Source organism: Podarcis liolepis, assembly GCF_965112155.1.
Source record: "Podarcis liolepis genome assembly, chromosome: 11".
Taxonomy (NCBI): domain Eukaryota; kingdom Metazoa; phylum Chordata; class Lepidosauria; order Squamata; family Lacertidae; genus Podarcis; species Podarcis liolepis.
Genome location: NC_139565.1, coordinates 30,940,465 through 30,958,756, shown reverse-complemented (window position 1 = coordinate 30,958,756; position 18,292 = coordinate 30,940,465). Strand labels below are relative to the sequence as shown.

At 40.7% G+C, this 18,292-nt stretch overlaps 1 protein-coding gene across 6 annotated transcripts in view; it reads left to right on the top strand.

Moving 5' to 3' along the window:
* The window catches only part of ADGRV1 (adhesion G protein-coupled receptor V1), a 246,928-nt gene that overhangs the window by 46,596 nt on the left and 182,040 nt on the right, over positions 1-18,292 (top strand). For 5 of the 6 annotated variants that reach the window (XM_083465097.1, XM_083465099.1, XM_083465101.1 and 2 more), the window contains 12 exons: positions 1,143-1,319; positions 1,695-1,875; positions 2,523-2,725; positions 4,064-4,193; positions 5,345-5,425; positions 7,391-7,530; positions 8,824-9,433; positions 11,299-11,514; positions 11,728-11,943; positions 12,536-12,780; positions 13,509-13,690; positions 15,681-16,489. In XM_083465097.1, coding sequence (XP_083321223.1) covers positions 1,143-1,319; positions 1,695-1,875; positions 2,523-2,725; positions 4,064-4,193; positions 5,345-5,425; positions 7,391-7,530; positions 8,824-9,433; positions 11,299-11,514; positions 11,728-11,943; positions 12,536-12,780; positions 13,509-13,690; positions 15,681-16,489 — 3,190 coding nt within the window. The remainder of the gene's footprint in view (positions 1-1,142; positions 1,320-1,694; positions 1,876-2,522; positions 2,726-4,063; positions 4,194-5,344; positions 5,426-7,390; positions 7,531-8,823; positions 9,434-11,298; positions 11,515-11,727; positions 11,944-12,535; positions 12,781-13,508; positions 13,691-15,680; positions 16,490-18,292) is intronic. The other variant, XM_083465098.1, reaches the window with a different exon arrangement.

Sequence of the window (18,292 nt, the reverse complement as noted above, 5' to 3'; positions counted from 1 at the left end):
TGTTTTACTCAGAGTAGATGCATTAAATTTAATGGCAATGACTAATTTCAGTAGGTCTACCCTGAGTAAAACATAGTTGCACAACACCCCTTATTTCAAATCTCACCTCAACCACCAACTCACTAGGTGGCCTTATTTTTCTCTCAGTCTCAGCCTGTTATCTGCAATACAGGAATAATGACATTGATCTACCTTAAGAGAGCTGTTGTAAGAATGATTGAGATGATGTACGTGAAATTTTTTGAACACTCTTAAGATGTTATAAAATATTAAGGACTGTAATTATTATAATCATCTAGGGACAGCAATAAAGAGAAGGATAAAGTGTCTAATAAAGAACTTGCAATTTAATACCCACTTGTAAATTACGCATAATGTATATTGGTCTTGTTGCCTGAAAATCCTTCATACCAGCGATACATCATCTTGGGGAAAATGATGCTTCAGTTATTCAGATACTTGCAGGGATGAAATATGTAATCAGCTATTGCCATATGTTCCAGCAGTCACATGGCGCATCAGCCAGAAAGTTTTGAGTGGTGTGTGTGTGTGTGTGTGTGTGTGTGTGTGTAGCAACCCAAATGCCTTATCATTGTATGAAGCTGAGCTTTAATAAGCTGCAGAGGACTTTATAAGGAGCAGCAGTGACTGGAGGAACCAGTGTGGTGTAATGCTTAGAGTGCTACCCAATCACCATCTCTCAGCCTAACTTACCTCACGGGGTTATTGTGAGAATACAATGTGGGTGTGACCTCACATATTGCCTTGAGGTCCCTGGAGGAAAGGCAGGATATAAATCAAATAAATAACTACATTGTTAACTGGTAACAGGCTGCACAAGAAACTTAAGGTGTTGTGATTCTGCAAAGGATTTGGGAATATGATATAGACAATAGCATGATGAGGAATGAAGGCAGGAGTAGCAGAAGCTCTTCCACTAATGACTCAAAATAGCTATTTAAGTTATATTTTGGGGCTCCCCCCCTTATATGAACGAACTTAGATTTTTCCAGAAATAAATTTTATTGTTTTGAATATCACAAGTGTAAAATGATGTTACCTTTCTATGCAAACCTCAAAACAAATAGTTTTCTGTTTCCTTAATATTTTACTATATTGTAAGCCTTCTTATTTCCTTATAGGTGGCTGATGAAGGTTCTACTATATCTTGTGTAGTGGAGCGCACCAGGGGAGCTCTGGACTATGTTTTTGTGCATTATAGTATCTCCCAGATCAATTCTGATGGCATTAATTACTCAGTTGCTGATTTTGCTAACACTAGTGGAATGATCACATTCCTCCCTTTGCAGAGATCAGAGGTAAATTAATCTTCTTGTTGAAGTTAATGATCTGTTGAGTCTTTGAACATTTACTTTTCCTGTATATATTATTCAGTCTTGTGTCTTGTATGTGAGGATTAGCCAACATGGTGTCTTTCAAAAGTTGTTGGACTCCTAACTAGCATCAGCTCCAGCAAGCATTGGCCAATGCCCAGGAATGATGGGAGTCTTAGCCCAACAATATTGGGATGGGACTGCATTGGCTTTCTCTGCAGTGTATGGAATAATATGTTTGGAGGACTATAAATGTGCTTTTTAAGACAGGAAAAGGCCAGTTATTATTAACCATTGCAGCAACATATTTGTATTTCTCAATGCAATCATTTTCATTTAATTTGTCTTCTTTGTATCCAGGTTTTGAATTTGTTTGTGCTTGATGATGATATTCCTGAGCTGAATGAATATTTCCAGGTGACTTTAGTGTCTGCTGTTGCAGGGGATGGAAAAATAGGTTCAACCCCAACTAGTGGAGCAAGCATAGATCCAGAGAAAGAAACTACCTATGTTACCATCAAAGCCAGTGACCACCCTTATGGTAATGGTGATAGATAATGTATTATTCATGTTTAGATTAAGCATAAGATCTCCACATTCGTTTATTGGTTTTCCCATTTGCTGGGTACAGTTAATATCTAAGTTATTGCTTTTACTAGGTATTTTAAAACACTCACCAAAATACTTTTCTGTATTTGTACGGAGATGCATAAGAAATTCTAGCAGCATATACCAGCACACTACTTGTTTGTGTTAACCCATAGTTTGTTTTACACTGTGGTTTAATATTGCATGCAAACAAGGCCAGAGAGACAACACTAACTAGAAACTATTTTCAGTGGGCACATTGGTTTAATTCAAAATCATGTGCAACCATTTAGAGGGGAAAGTAAGGGAAAGAATGACCATATCCCATGCTCTGAATATTTAGCCATGTCCAAATGACAAATGTTTATGAATTAAACTTAGGTATTATAAACTGGCTTTAACTTAAAGCTGTTGTTATGCCTTTTTACAACAAATGACAAACTGCTGCTGTTGTTGCTTACAGTATTGTATTTTAAAGATTGTTTACTACATGTGTTTACTACAGCAATAAAGTATTTTAAAATCCAAAACAGCATTATAGTCTAGCAACTTTGTTTCACTGCAGATAGAATGATGAGAGTTGTATCTTGTCTCCACCAGGTTTGTTGCAGTTCTCAGTGGGGGAGCCTCCAGTGGACATTGATGACATCATTCTTCCAGCTACCACAGCTCCCCACATTACAGTCAAGGAAGAAATTGGACATGTCAGGTTGCTTGTGGTTCGAGCACAAGGCCTGCTAGGAATGGTTCTTGTACAATACAAAACGGTTTCACTGACAGCATTCAGTCCTCAAGATTATCAGGTATGAGTAGCAGACTAAAAGAGGTGACAGATACGAATCAGCTCTCGCTCTCTCTGTTTCCTGTTGCTGTTGTGCATCCAATGTATGATCTTCAATCAGGAGCTTTTAAAAGTAATAACTGTATGTAACTTTTGATCAGGACATGAACAAAAGGCAGTATTTATAGTCCAGAGTCCAAGCTGGTGCGAGTGCTAATTTGGAGATTCCATGGAGCCTCCACTCCTGTTACAGGGAGTCATTCATGCAACACTCAAACTTGTTCTGTGCCCTGGATACTATGAATAATGATACCCATGAGGTGGTTTGATTGACCGCATTGCACATGTGCTTGGGCATCTGAAGCAATTTCAGAAGCTTCTTATTGTCCATGCAATTTGCTTGCTGTTTTGAAGGAGGAAGGAAGGAAGGATGCCTAACCTTTATGTAGTACAGCCAGCATATTGTGGAGTCACAGTTCATTCGCCATTACAGCTGAATTCCTAGAACTGGTTTCTGTCCCAGGAGGACAGCCTTTTGGAGAAGGGAAGGGTGTGCCTCCTGGGTGAGGCAGTGGGGCGATGGTTTGGGGGGGGGGAGAGATTGATTGATTGATTGATTGATTGATTGATTGATGGCTGCAAGGCTGATTGACATTTCTGGCATATATCTTGTATAAGTTTCTTTTTCTGCTAACATATATCTAGTATCATTGAGTCATATTTCACTGTTTGTTTTTGTACCTTTTTATTTATTATACCCTTATTGTATATATTTTTCTGTATTAGGAAATGCTGCTTTTATCTGTTAATGCTTTACTGTTGTGAGCTGCTTTGAGCTCAGCTTGGTTTCTAGAAAAGGGACATACAAATATTCAATCAAATCAAAGTGTGATTTGGCAGGCAAGGGGTGGGGACTCTCAGAACCCACCAATTGTCCTGTGGATTCTAGTAAGCCTCCTAATAATCTCTCAAATGTGTTGGGGGTGCAGGAGCAGCCAGTGGGGAGGGATGTGTGGACCTGGCCTCCTGGTGTTATCGTGTATGCAGGGGGCAGACTAGGGTGGTGAGGTCAGGGATGGTTTAGGCATGTGCCCAATCCACCCAAACCTCTATGTTGTCCTTCCTGCCTCACTAAGTTGGTATGTAGCGATACTGCTGCCCGGAGGCCATGTCTACATCACTGCCTCTTCCTGCTTGGCTTCTCTTGCCTGCATGGCATATCTACCCTGATAAAAGCAAGTGTGTATAAATAATACAGTCTGTGTAAAGTTTATTTCTGATTATTTCTCTTTTATCAGTCAACTCATACTGATACAATGGCAAGTTTTAAGCAAAAGTATAAATAGCCTTTTTACTGCAGGGTATTACAGGCACCTTGGAATTTCTGCCAGGAGAAAGATACAAGTACATTATCGTTAACATTACAGATAATTCTATCCCTGAGCTGGAAAAGGCTTTTAAAGTGGAACTGCTGAATCCGGATGGAGCAGGTACAGGTTCATAGATCTGCTTTTCTCCACATGTACATGTTAGGGTTTTTTGTTTTGTTTTTTGAAAGTTTATTATACCCAGACCATTCGTGGAAACTTGATATTTCAAAGGTTTCCAAAGATTCAAACCCCCATCCCCAATGTAGATTACTAATCTCTAATATTCTTTTGTTCATTGCATATCAACATTATTGCTGAACACAGAGCAGTGTTCCATAGAAAGTTGGAATGGCCGAACGCTGCAGGTAGCATGAGATCATTGCCACCTAATGGTCCACCTTAGCGCAATTATTTTAAATGGTGGGAGGTATGAAATTATATGAAGTCATAGGAGGAACAATAGAACGTTATACTGAGTCCAAACATTGGGGCATCTAACTCAGTTTTGTCTACACTGACTGGCAGCAGCCCTCCAGGGTTTCAGGCAGGCATCTCTCCCAGCCCTTCCCGGAGATGCCAAGGTTTGAACCTGAGGCCTTCAGTATGCATACCAGGTGCTCTACCAGTGAGCTTCTACTCTAGTTGCCATGTTCATTTTAGCATCACCCAGAGCTGAAATTATCGCTTATTACTCACTGTTAAGTTCTGCTGTTGTGCTTGTATAAGAGCTTGGAGCACCATTAACTTCTTTTGCAGGAATGCTCATGTTGCTTCTCTTCAAGAATAGGTTCTTTTCTGTAGGCACCACTTTGAATAAACTTAACATTCAGTACCTAAAAGCATTAGGGGAGGGATTTCTTAAAGAAGCAGAAAAGCAACGTACTTAAAAGCCAGCTAATTAATTAAATCCTTTATTGTGTGCATTTGTGTCATTGGCTTTTACAGCACCCATTATTCTACTAAGTTTGCAGCAGTCTCTTTTGTTTATGGGCTCTGTCATTTCAAACTTATATTCTCTTCCACTTCTAAAATATCAAGGATCTGTCACTGATGCCTCAGTACCCACAGTTGGGTGAAATAAATCAATAGTATGTGTCTCCTGTCTTCTTAGCTTTTATCAGTATTCTATAAGCTTGCAAAGCCTTTTAAAGTTTTTCAGGAATATCTTCTTCATTTGCTTTTTTCTCCAGAGTTGTGTTAAAGTGCTTTTTCTCTCCTGCGTTTTATGTATGTGTATGTATATTTGTGTATTTCTGTGTGTGTCCTTGAAGTTGCTGAGCTCTTTAATGAAGCCAGTGGTAGTGGTGATGGGGACTTGGACTTCTTCCTTCCTGCTGCTGTCCATCAACGTGGTAAGCTGCTTATTCTGAATTTTCATCTGAATTGACTACTGAAATGTTTTGCCGTAACTGACATACCTTGCCATGGTGTTTTCCATGAGCTAGTTGGGGTTTTTTTTTTTTTTTTTTTGGCTTCAGTGATTCAGCTTACTGACAATTTCTTTGTAAATAATAATTATCTTGTGTTATTCCTTTCTACCAAGTATCGCCTTATACTGAGCCCGGCCTTGGCTGGGGAGGGAAGGGTATAAATAAAAATTATTATTATTATTATTATTATTATTATTATTATTATTATTATTATTATTAATTTTTTATTATTAGTCTGATCATGTTTTTCTTGGAATTGTCCCACTGTCTTCAGTGGGACCCGCTTCCAAAACCTGTATCAGTTTACAGGTTGGGTTGCATTTGACCTGTTATAACTTCTTCTTAGACTTACTCTGAATAATTGTCACATTTCAAAGTAAAATATAATTTGAAACTAGTAGTTTGATACAGTAGCTGAAAATCTGTGCTGATACAGAGCACCTGATTTTGACTGGTTTGTTTTTTTCAAGTATTCTAGTCTAAAACTAATCACACATATTCAGAAGTGCTTTGATCATGTTGTCTTGCTGTTTTAAAATTTCATGCTTTCCTAGTTATGTCAGGAGGCAGATGTAAAGCAACAGTAGGAGAAGGGAGCCTATTCTTTCCTCGCAAGTTAACTTGGAGGAACATGTTCCCATGAAATCCATTTTCAGGACAACATTGTCACTTCCTCTTAGGAATATAATTCCTTCAAGGTTTTTAAAGATAAAACGCCAACAAAAACCCCTTCCTTATTTAACTCTAATTAAAACACTTAATCTGGAGTATTGTTTTCCCCTCCCTGTTGTCTTCTTTCTAGTGATCCTTTCCTCCATTTTCATGATAGCTTATCGTCTCTACTTTCCCAAACCTTTTAAAAAACCTCAAAAATGCAAATTTTTACCACTTCTCTCTGTGTTTTTTCTTAGATCGACAGTACCTGTATTGATTGTATCATTTTTGTTTTGTTTCATACTGTTAATTTATTTTTGCAGTATAATTCTTCAAAAGCATTCCCCCCCCCAAGCTATTAAAAACAAAATGCTGTTCAATAGTGCTATGGCCAACAGCTTTGTAAATGTGTGATTGGATAAATGTAAAAAAAGAGAGCCCTCTTCAGGTATTCATCCTGGACAAGGGAAGGCAAACGTGTGTAGACGGAAGGGGGTCCCTCATGTTGACCCCATCCAAACATTGCTGGGTCTGCTTCCTCCACTCCTGACCTTGACGTATTTAGCATGTAAAGGTCTAAAGGTGACTTGTTTCCATTTAGACTGGTAATTATAAGCCTAAAAGAACAGACCTATACATTTTTTTAGTTGCAAGTCTGGCTAAAGACCTATAACCCAAGCAAGTATAAGCAGGTTTACAGCCTAAATCTCTGTTAAATCATGTTTTTAATACAGATGTACCTTCGAAGTTGAACAGAATCCATTCTGGAAATTCAACTTCCAAAACATTCAACATTCAAGGTGCGGCTTCTAATTGGCTGCAGGAGCATCCTGCAGCCAATTGGAAGCCACAGAACCTGCGCTGGACATTCGGCTTTCAAAATTTTTTTGAAAACCGGAACAATCAACTCTGGGTTTTGATCATTTAGGAGCCGAAACATTTGAGTTTACAGGTGTTTGGCTTCCGAGGTTCCACTGTAATGACATTGGGAAACGGGGGGAGGGAGAACAGCTACCATAAGTCAATTGGATGTCATATTCAAATGCTAACTTTGATGCCGTTGGGAAGAAGAAAAAATTATTTTATTAGTATTTATAAAGTACCGGATTCCCATTGACCATTCCACACATTGATTGAAATAATTGATTCATTCAAGAGTTTGCCATTTCAGATTTTCATCTGTGCCTTTTCAGATATTGTGTAAAACATTCCCCACCCCCTTTGTATCAACAGCCAGCCTGGGAATAGCATCTCACATCATAGTCACTATTGAAGCCTCTGATGATGCTCATGGTGTATTTGAATTCAGTGCCGAATCCCTTTCTGTCAATGGATCTGAACCTGAGGATGGAGGTGGAACAGTCACGCTTGAGGTCAAGAAGTTTGAGTTTACAAGACATGGCATCCCATTTAACCATGCTATCTCTAGAGCAGGGCTGGGGAGCTTTGTGTAATTTTGCAAAAAATAAAATTTATTTAGTTGGCAGGAACACCTGATTCTGGGGGTGGGATCTGAGTGGTAGGGACTGGCTGGGGCAAAACTGCATATCTGATTTCTGATTCACTTACAACAAGCTCTCTAGTTTGACTGATACTCTGGTTCACTCTGTTTGCAAGATACATTGGCCTCCAGATTATCATATCATGACTTTGATTATCTAGAGAAAAGGATTGTATAAATTGAGATACCCATCTGGATGCTGTGCCTACGATGGTTTTCAATTTCTCAGACCTTTGTAAGCACAACACTCCTCTGTGGAGGCCTGCCATGTCTAATATGTGAACAGATCTTCTATGGCAACACAGATATAGAAGGCAGAGGAAGAGTTTGGGGCTGTGTGATGAATCTATACTGGTGAATCAGTTTTTCTGTTCTTTAGGGTGGAAGTAATCCTAGATGAAAGAGGGATGGGATGTATTAATGTGATTTCATGAAAGAGCATACTCAGCAAAAAAGAGAAGAAAATAGGCTCCATTTTAAAAATCATGTTTCCTTTTACAGCTTAAGTATAATGCAGGAAGTATAGCTACAAAAAAGAGTCACACTGATGCAGCTTCAGCATTACGAAGGAAAATCTGCATGAATGACATACTCAAAGATCAGGAATCTTCCTCTTTTGTATTGAGCTAAATATTTATACCATTGCATAGAATTCAGGGGTCAAAACAAGGGGAGGAAGAGGCAATGTGTTAGATCCGTAAGGCTGATTTGGCCAGTAAATTCAATGTACGGGGTAAGATTGTGTATGTCTGAGGGTATATCTGAGCTGCATTAAGCACCATGTTCCTGTGTTTGTGGTGGCTGCTGTTTGCTCGTTCTAAATGTGTCACCTTGGCCCATATGCAGAATCTGCAGTTTTACACACCACTGCTCATCAACATTGAGGAGGTTTCTGCTAAGTTTTAAAAGAGCAGGTTTTGGTTGCAGCAAACAACACAGACAGCCTTAACTCAGCTACCCTGCATAAGCAAGGCAGTTGTGTTCAGTGATTTGGAGTTTGTGACATGGTTGTCTCAAATTCCTTGTGCTGCCCTTAAGTGGCCAACATGGATCCAGTTTACTGTGCGGTAAAGTGGCATGGAGCATCTCAGAATAAACAACTCTGAGAGTAAGGTTTTTTGACCTTCACAATGCAACAATAACAATTTACCCTTTTGCTCTTCAGGTTGTCAGAAACCATGGCGCCTTGTCCCAGGTAACTTTGCATTGGTTCATAGTGCCTGATGATACTGATGATCTATCAGCTACCACTGGAAACATAACTTTCAATATAGAGCAAAGAAAAGCACATTTAACAGTGCAGATCTTGCCTGATGAAATTCCAGAACTAGACAAGACATTTTCAGTTTGGATCATCAACGCTTCCTGTGGACGTCTTGGAAACCACACCAATGCTACATTAACAATTCTTGCAAATGATGACCCCTATGGAGTTTTAATTTTCTCTGAGAAAAACAGGCCAATCAAAGTTGAGGAAGAAGCTAAGACCATCACCCTTACAATAGTGAGGTTAAAAGGTCTCCTGGGAGTAGTAATGGTTACATATAGAACCATGGGGGATGAGGAAGAATCACCCTATCTGCCATCAAATGTTGCCAGGGCAAGACAGGAACAAGACTATTTGCCCATTTCAGGATTTGTAATCTTTGTCGCCAATGAAAGTGAGGCTACCATAGAGCTCCCTATTCTGGATGACAGTGAACCAGAGAAGTCAGAATCTCTCTTTGTAGAGCTGCTTCGTGTAACTTTGGTGGAAGGAGCCCAACATCGGTCAAGTAAGACTATATATTTCCAGACTTGCTAGATTTCCAGCAGTAGAATGTAAATGAATGTTGAAATGCCATTAACCTAGATTATGCTTTATGGTATGAAATTATACTAAGCAATGGTACACATGACTGATTTGCTTGTGTGGCTGCTTTTTTTCATCTGCCCCCATGGCAAACAAAATTGCAGAATCTGCTTCTGATTAATGCCAGAAGCTCCATTTACTATGAACATAGATCTGCCAAGAGGAATAATAATAATAAAAAAGTAGCTGCAAGCCAGGTAAGTTTGTCCACCTAGTAAATGACTCCATGCCACATTGCCATATTAGAAACAATAGGCTAGTAAACAAATGACATTATTTCCATCAAATAAAAAAAAATGGTAAGATCCTCAACAAAATACTTGCTGTTAGTGGGAAAAATATGTTGAAACTATTCAAATTACCAAGCCATGGGTTCTGACTCTATCACTGCTTTTTCTCCCTTTGCAAGACATAAGATTATAGTGTGTCACATCATTTCCAAATACATCACTGTGTTGAACAATGGAGAATCGTTGACAAAATTTGGGGCAGTATATTGGCATCCAGCTCTTTCTCACTGTTTAAGATTTGGTGCAGTATTGTGGTATATTGGTTAAAAAGCCAGTTCTATGACATGACAAGGTACTGTAGGGTAAAAGGAATGTTACAAATCAAGATAGAAGCACCAGCATTTTAACCAGTAAAATGCAATAAACCCCACATCTGAGTGCAGCCCTATATTCACAGTGGAAGCAGTCAGTGCCCATCATGTATAACAAAAGGCGCTTTCCACATCCCACCCACCAAATAGGGATTAATCTCTGTCTGGAAACATAATGGATAGAGAAGGTTTCTTTCTAGCATTGCCAAATGGCTGATTAGATTCCTTTGCATTCTGGGACCTTACATAACTTTTATCTTGTGGTCTTTGTGTGTTCTCTTTTCATATATATTGCAGTCTGTAACCTAGGGACATGTGTCTGTCTGCGTGTCTAGAAGTATGGATGCTAATTAGCCAGCTTTATTTAGAAGATTATATACTGATTTGCACTTCAAAGTTCCCCAGGTTGTCTAATTACATTTCCTTTCATTCTTGATAAGCAGAGAAGATTCAGATATGAAGCTCTATGGGATAATTGAACTGTCATGTATATTTCATCATACGAATCCCAGAAATAATACCATAGTTGAGAATGAAATCCAGTTTCTGCTGAGCTTTGAATATGTTAGTATGCACAAGAGAGATGATGGATCAGACCAAAGATCCATCTAAGCAAGTGTCATGTTTCTAAAAACAGATCCATTTTGGAAGCCCACAAGCAGGGCATGAATGTCATGGCCTTCCCCAGTTGTATGTTCCCAGCATAAGGTATTCAGAGTTTCACTGTCTCTGAACATGGAAGTTTTGTTTATTATAGTTCATATTTGGCACTGCCCTGTGTTATGCATTGAACTAGATATGGAGAACCTATAATCCTATTGTTGTTGTTGGACTACAACTCCCATGCTGGCCATGCCTGATGGAAGTTGTAGTCCCCAATCTCCAGGGGACAATCCTTGCATTAGAGGCCTTGATCGGAGATGATAATAGCATGATATCAAGCTTCTTGTTTTGCCATAACCTTACGTAATGCACAGCTATGATTATACAAGCTAAATTAAAAAAGAGAGTGCATTTTTAAGGGCTTGACATTATTGCTTTTATGATGGTTTTTAGCTGTTTTCTTTGGCATCTATGTTAAATTTGTTGTCATTATGTAAGGTGCTGTCAAACCCTTTTCAAAACTATACTTGTTAAGGTAGTAATAAACAGGGATCTCAGATGGCTCAAATTACTTGGTATTTCAGTTTCAGATTCTCCTCGCCTTGGAGCTAAAGGGGATACCATTGCTCACATAATTATCAATGCCAATGATGATGCTTTTGGAACGTTACAGCTGTCGGCACCAGCTGTACGAGTTGCTGAAAATTACATCGGACCAATCATCAATGTCACAAGAACTGGGGGGATTTTTGCAGATGTTTCAGTGAAATTTAAAGCAGTGCCAATAACAGCAATTGCAGGTGGGTGTGAGAGAAAAAATCAGCCATAAGGCAATAGATATACTGATCTATGTAGTTTTCTAACAAACAGCAGGAATATGGATCACACTCAGCTTTTCATTTAACTTCTCAGCAATGAGAAGAAATAGTAACTTTGAATCATGAGTCAAGTACAGCTAGTAGACATTTGTTTCCAATATTGCTTAAGCAACTTTGTCATTTCTATTTATGTAGGGGAAGATTACAGCATAGCCTCATCAGATGTTGTCCTTCTAGAAGGGGAGACCAGCAAAGCTGTGCCAATTTATATAATCAATGATATCAACCCTGAAGTTGAAGAGTCCTTCCTTGTGCAGCTGCTCAATGAAACAACAGGAGGAGCATTGCTTGGGAGCCTAACTCAGGCAATTATAACCATTGAGGCCTCTGATGATCCATTTGGATCTTTTGGTAAGATGAAGCTCTTAAACTTATTCTTCTATCCTTTGAGTGGCAAATATCACAGTGGCCATTTGCTGATTTAACAAGCAGTTTCTGTTGCAAGACACTCTTCAATGAAAAGTTAAATACTACACCAGTCTTAAAACCACAAGGTTCCTTTGAACCTCCATGATGTTCTGCTATAGATTAGTGGGTTCCATTTTATGTAGGACTCCCAGGGACTTTCAGATTCCAAGGCTTAAACTGATCCCCTGTGTATTCAGTGAAGTTGGGAGACCTCAGAGAAGACCAGCCAGTGATATAAACTTTCTGCCACAAAGATATGGAAAGAAAGCAAAAAGGAATGGGGAGTAGCAAGACCCACCAGTGCAGGGATTAGGTGATATTAAATGTGGCGATGACTGTTCTCAAATGAAGTCAAAATGATTGCCTTTTCATGGAAATTCATCCAGTGTGATCCTATGTGGTGGCTTGCTACATCCACTACTTATTGGCATTCTATTTCATAAATATCTCTTACAATAAAATATGTATTAAAAAGCAAGCTTATCCTACAAGACATTTGAAGGAAGGAAGGAATAAAAACTCTCAACTTCGCTAGTCTTTCAGATCACGGAAATCACAGTTGAAGAGCCTGAGTCTGACACAGTGAGGATAGATCTTCCAGTCATTCGTAATGCTGGAACACTGGGCAATGTGACTGTTCAATGGATAGCCAGCATTAATGGGCAACCTGCTGTCAGTGATTTGCTGGTCTTCTCGGGTAATATTCCATTTTCACCTGGAGAAACCATGAAGAACTTGACACTGGATATCGTGGCTGACGATGATCCAGAAATTGAAGAGGTGAGTTCAGCAGCCATATAACACATGACCAGAAACATTCATGATTTCTGTTGTCTTGTAAGTGGTGTGTTATGTCTCTGATTGCTTGGGGGAAACCCTGGACAGGAGGCAACTTAAGCAGCTGTGGGGAGTGGGGACCTTCAGTCTCAACAACTGCTTCATGGGGGCAAGACTTACCAGAGATGATTGGCTGTGTCCATTAGGTCTGGCATTCCTGTGCAAAACGTGTTTTTGCTAATAAAGAGTTAATTCCAACCTGCACAGTGTGATTTATTGCTGGCTCGCTCCTGACACTGAGGAAAACTCATTGTGGTGGTACCTAGCAATCTCCCTCTAGTGGCCTAGACTTTAGATAACTTTAGATAAATCATACTGCTCTGTTCTCATATTGCCGTAAGTGGTATTCGTAATGATTTTGAATGATATCTGTTTCTAGTACCAGTAGGAATATGGAGTAAATGTGGTTTCTTAATTTTGCTACACTAAACAATAAAAGGATAGTAATTTGGTAACTGCTGTAGCATATGTTAGTCATCATGAACATTGAAAGCTGAATTGAGTTGCTTGCTTTTGTTTATACTACATTTCTAATAAGCAGCACAATAGCCTAAAATTAGGATACTTTTGAGGGGGGGAAAGTTTTCCAGTACTTGTTTATCATCTGGCTCAAACTAGACATTTCCCCCCATCATCAAGTTATTTCAATGACAATCTAACATGCTTTGTAGGTTATCAGAGTGGAATTAATTCAGGCTTCCAATGGAGGTACTATTGGACCAGATGGAGTGGCAAATGTGATAATTCCTGCCAATGATAAGCCATACGGCACAGTTGCCTTTCACCAAAACTTGTACCGAATTCAAGAGCCACTGGAGAGGAGTTCAGTTGCAAACATAACAGTGAAGAGAAGGTCTGTTTAATACCTTGGTCTTTTAAGTGTACTGACTGTGAATTATTCTGTGTTCTCCTGCTATTGTATTGTTAGGTTTGCTTGTAAAAAAAACTGTTAACAACAACAACAACAACAAGAAGAAGTGGTATACTATATTTTTCCCCAGGGGTACGCATACCCCTAAAAATTTTATGAATCTAAGTTTGGCCTCATTTAAGGGCATTATTTCAATAGGAGTAGGAAAATGAGAGTACTCCTAAACATTTTTAAGGGGGAAAAGCACTGCTTATAAAACAAGTGAGCACATGGGGGAAAGTGGATTTAAGACTGAGACCAATAGCGCAGTGTTTCCCAACCTTTTTTGGGCAAAGGCACACTTGTTTCATGAAAAAAATCTCGAGGCACACCACCATTAGAAAATGTTTAAAAAATTAACTCTGTGCCTATATTGACTATATATAAAGTAACTCTCTTTAATAGGAATCAAATACACGGAACACCCTTTTCGAATTAAAACACACAGTCTCACGAGAGCAAGGAACAGCGATTTTATATTTTACGAAAAGAAGTCGCTAGTCCTCATGGTGACCGGGTGGAAAATATTTAAAAGCAGAACCACCTTGAGGAAGGTGGAGCCATATCACATCCCGGCAGGAGGCCTAAATTGGTGGAACGCTCAGGCCCCGCCTATTCAAAGAGGACTATTAATTTGGAGAGCTGCTATCTTCCAAACTGTGAGACGACGTGGCAAAAGGGGAGCCCTGAATGGAACTTTGCGTTTTTGTCTGTTCCGTTCATCAAGCTTTTGTTTGAGATCTGCCGCCTCTTCCAGCGCAGAAGATCCATTGTCTTGATTTGTGCTCGAGAAACCCCCCCCCCCCGCGCGCGCCCCGCTTCTCCTCCCCTTTCAGTTCATACACATAGTCTCCCCCTATTGCAATTGTAGGATTATTTATTTTTAAAACTCAACACAGGGGAGGGGAGAAAAGCTTAAACATTTCCCTTAAGTAAAGAGGAGGTTGTGTTAGCTCAACAAGGCTCCAATCCTAAACACAGTTCTTGAAAGCACACACCCTACAGAATACTGCGAGGTTTACGGTACATCCGAACGGCGGCGGCGATCTGCTGGAGGGGCGCCCAAGATTATTGGGGGGGGTGGAGCCCCCCCAAATGATTTTTTGAGGGGGCTCGGGCCCCCTCAGGCCCCATGGAGTCGGCGCCTATGGCCTTGGCAAGCGCAATACCTACCAGGCTCAACGCCGGTCTCGCGCTGCCGCTTCCCGCGCTCTCAAGGACCCGGGAGGAGGAAGGCGTGAAGGGAATCCCGAAGGCGCGAAAACCTCGCGCATGCGCAGGCCTTCCGCCTGCGACAGCCCAGTAGGCCGGCTGAAGCGAGCGGCGATGGGATGTGGGAGCTCGCTCGCTCGCCGCCCCGCGTGTGCTCGCCGCCGCCCCACCTCTTGCCGCCCGACTCGCCCGTCTCCCTCCCACGGCACACCAGGCAACGTCTCGCGGCACACTAGTGTGCCGCGGAACACCGGTTGGGAAACACTGCAATAGCGGCTCTTATGATCTTACACCTGTTTAATCTGAACTGTGTGAGATGCTGTTGATAAGAATTGGGAATACTAAGGGAAGCTCTTAAATGAAGAAGGTCACAGAGGAAAGACTTCCAGCCCAAGCAGGCACCAGGAACAGGCTTGCTTGTTCCAACATTTGCTTACTCACCAGGAGAAGTCAACATAAAGGACTTAGGATTTAGACGTGAAAATGATACACTCTATAAGCTTGTTCTTCACATTTTCATTTTCTCATCCCATTGCCACTTCTTGCTTTCCCAGTTTTCTGGGTTGATGTTGCATTTTTAAATAAATGAGAGTGGTGATAGTTTTAAAAGTTGTGTTTAAATAATGAATATTTTTGCAAATTTTTTTTTCTTATTTGTAAATATTGTAACTAGAGAAACTGTCACAATTAACATAACCTCCTTGCTTATCACAATTCGTAGTGGTGGAAGATTTGGGCGGTTGCAGATTTTCTACAGCACTTCTGAAATTGATGTTGTAGCTCTGGCAGTAGCCGAAGGCCTGGATGTGCTGTCCTACTATGAAGCTGCTGTGCAAGGAATTCCAGACACAATTGAGATGACCAAAGTGAATGTTTCAACTAATGACTCGTTGTACAATTGTGCAACTCTATGCCTGAAAGAGCCAGCATGTTCAGCCTTCACCTCTTCCAATGCCTTTGGAATTCCTTCATGCATTTGGGTGGCAACTTGGGATGGCCCAGTAACCAACAAGTCAGGATTCTGGACATACAAGAAAAACCTTACCACCGTATCATCTCTTTTTAGTACCCAAGCAATTGCAGGTAGTGACTATGAGTCTGTTACAAGGCAGTGGGTGATAATGGCCGAAGGAGCAGAGTTTGCAAATCTCACAGTTACCATACTTCCTGATGATTTTCCAGAAGTGGACGAGAAGTTTGTCATTTCTCTGTTAAGGGTTGAGCTGCTGAACATCTCTGCCAGCATTGAAGATCATCCAACCATAGGACAACCAAATACCTCTACAGTGGTCATACTAATGAATGGAGATGCCTTTGGTGTGTTTGTGATCTACAGCATCAGCCCCAATACAACAGAGGATGGTCTTTATGTAGAAGTTCATGAATGGCCTCAGAACACTGTGCAGCTAATGATACACAGAACAGAAGGTAGTCTGGGACAGGTGATACTGGAGTGGAGCATAGCTGGTGGCACAGCTACCCCAAATGTGGATTTCATAGGTGAAGGGGAAATCCTGATTTTTGCAGAAGGTAAGAAGTTTGGGAGGATACATAATAATAGCACAATACATAAGAACACAAGAAGAGTCTGCAAGGGCCAAGGGCCCATCTAGTCCATTGTTCTGTTCTCACAGTAGCCAACCAGATGCCTGTGGGAAACCAGCAAGCAGGATTTGAGCAAAAGAACACTCCGCTCCTGTGGTTTCCAGCAACTGGTATTCAGAAGCACTGCTGCCTACAGCTGTGGTGCCAGAGCATAGCCATTGTGGTTCTAACAATCAATAGCTCTGTCTGTTGTACAATCACTGTCCTTCAGATCAACACTGAGTGAAGGCAGGCCAGAGCCTGCCATTATGTAGAATGAGGCAACTGCCTCAGACAGCAAATACTGTAGAGCATGGAGTGGCAAGGAGGTGCCGAAGGACAGAGTTGTGTGTGCCATGTGGCCTGCCCTACACCCCACAAAGTAGCCTGCTGCTTTCTTGGGTACAGCAGAGGACACCCATCACAATTATATGGAATATAAGAGGCATGTTTGTCTTTTGCTTCAGGCAGCCAAAAGTCTTGGGCCAGTCCTGGCCGAAGCCTATGTGATACATAGAGCAGGGAGCAGACACACTCTTTGTTCTTAAACCATAGTTTAAATTCAATGAGTATATAAAACATTGTGCAAACTCATCAGATAAAGAGGTTATTTGTCATCTAAGGTGTGTAATCTCAAAATGAATCCATATCACAAACACCCCACCCCAAACAGGAGATAATATTTCAGTTTCTTCATGGAATACAGTGATACCTCGGGTTAAGAACTTAATTCGTTCTGGAGGTTTCTTAACCTGAAACTGTTCTTAACCTGAAGCACCACTTTAGCTAATGGGGCCTCCTGCTGCTGCTGCGCTGCTGCCACATGATTTCTGTTCTCATCCTGAAGCAAAGTTCTTAACCCGAGGTACTATTTCTGGGTCAGCAGAGTCTGTAACCTGAAGCGTCTGTAACCCAAGGTACCACCGTATATCCATGGGTGAACTGGTCTTGTGAACAAGGCATTCATCCTTGCAAAATTTGAGCTGGCTCATATGTCACGGTTGATTATTCTCCACAAGGTAGTACATTTTTGATCAGAAAATAGTTTTGTGTGGTGGTATATATTAGCAGATATGGCCATATGAATATATTGATTTGGTTGAAATATATATACCTCATCTTTTTACTGAAGACCCTGAGGCAGCTTGCAGTATATTTGAAATGCAATAAAATAGATTAGTCTGGATGACTGAAGCTCTCACTGGGTTGGGACTCTGTGACAGGGAGAGTAAAAGAAAACAACTCGGATCACTAATCAGCAAAGGTAAAATAGAATCATAGAATCATAGAATCATAGAGTTGGAATAGACCACAAGGGCCATCAAGTCCAACCCCCTGCCAAGCAGGAAATGCCATCAGAGCACTCCTGACATATGGTTGTCAAGCCTCTGCTTAAAGACCTCCAAAGCAGGAGACTCCACCACACTCCTTGGCAGCAAATTCCACTGTCGAACAGCTCTTACTGTCAGGAAGTTCTTCCTAATGTTTAGGTGGAATCTTCTTTCTTGTAGTTTGGATCCATTGCTCCGTGTCCGCTTCTCTGGAGCAGCAGAAAACAACCTTTCTCCCTCCTCTATGTGACATCCTTTTATATATTTGAACATGGCTATCATATCACCCCTTAACCTCCTCTTCTCCAGACTAAACATGCCCAGCTCCCTTAGCCGTTCCTCATAAATAAACATATTAAATGCTACCATGAACTGAATTTGCTCTGCTTATATGTTAGCCCCCAGAAAGCTGTTCAGT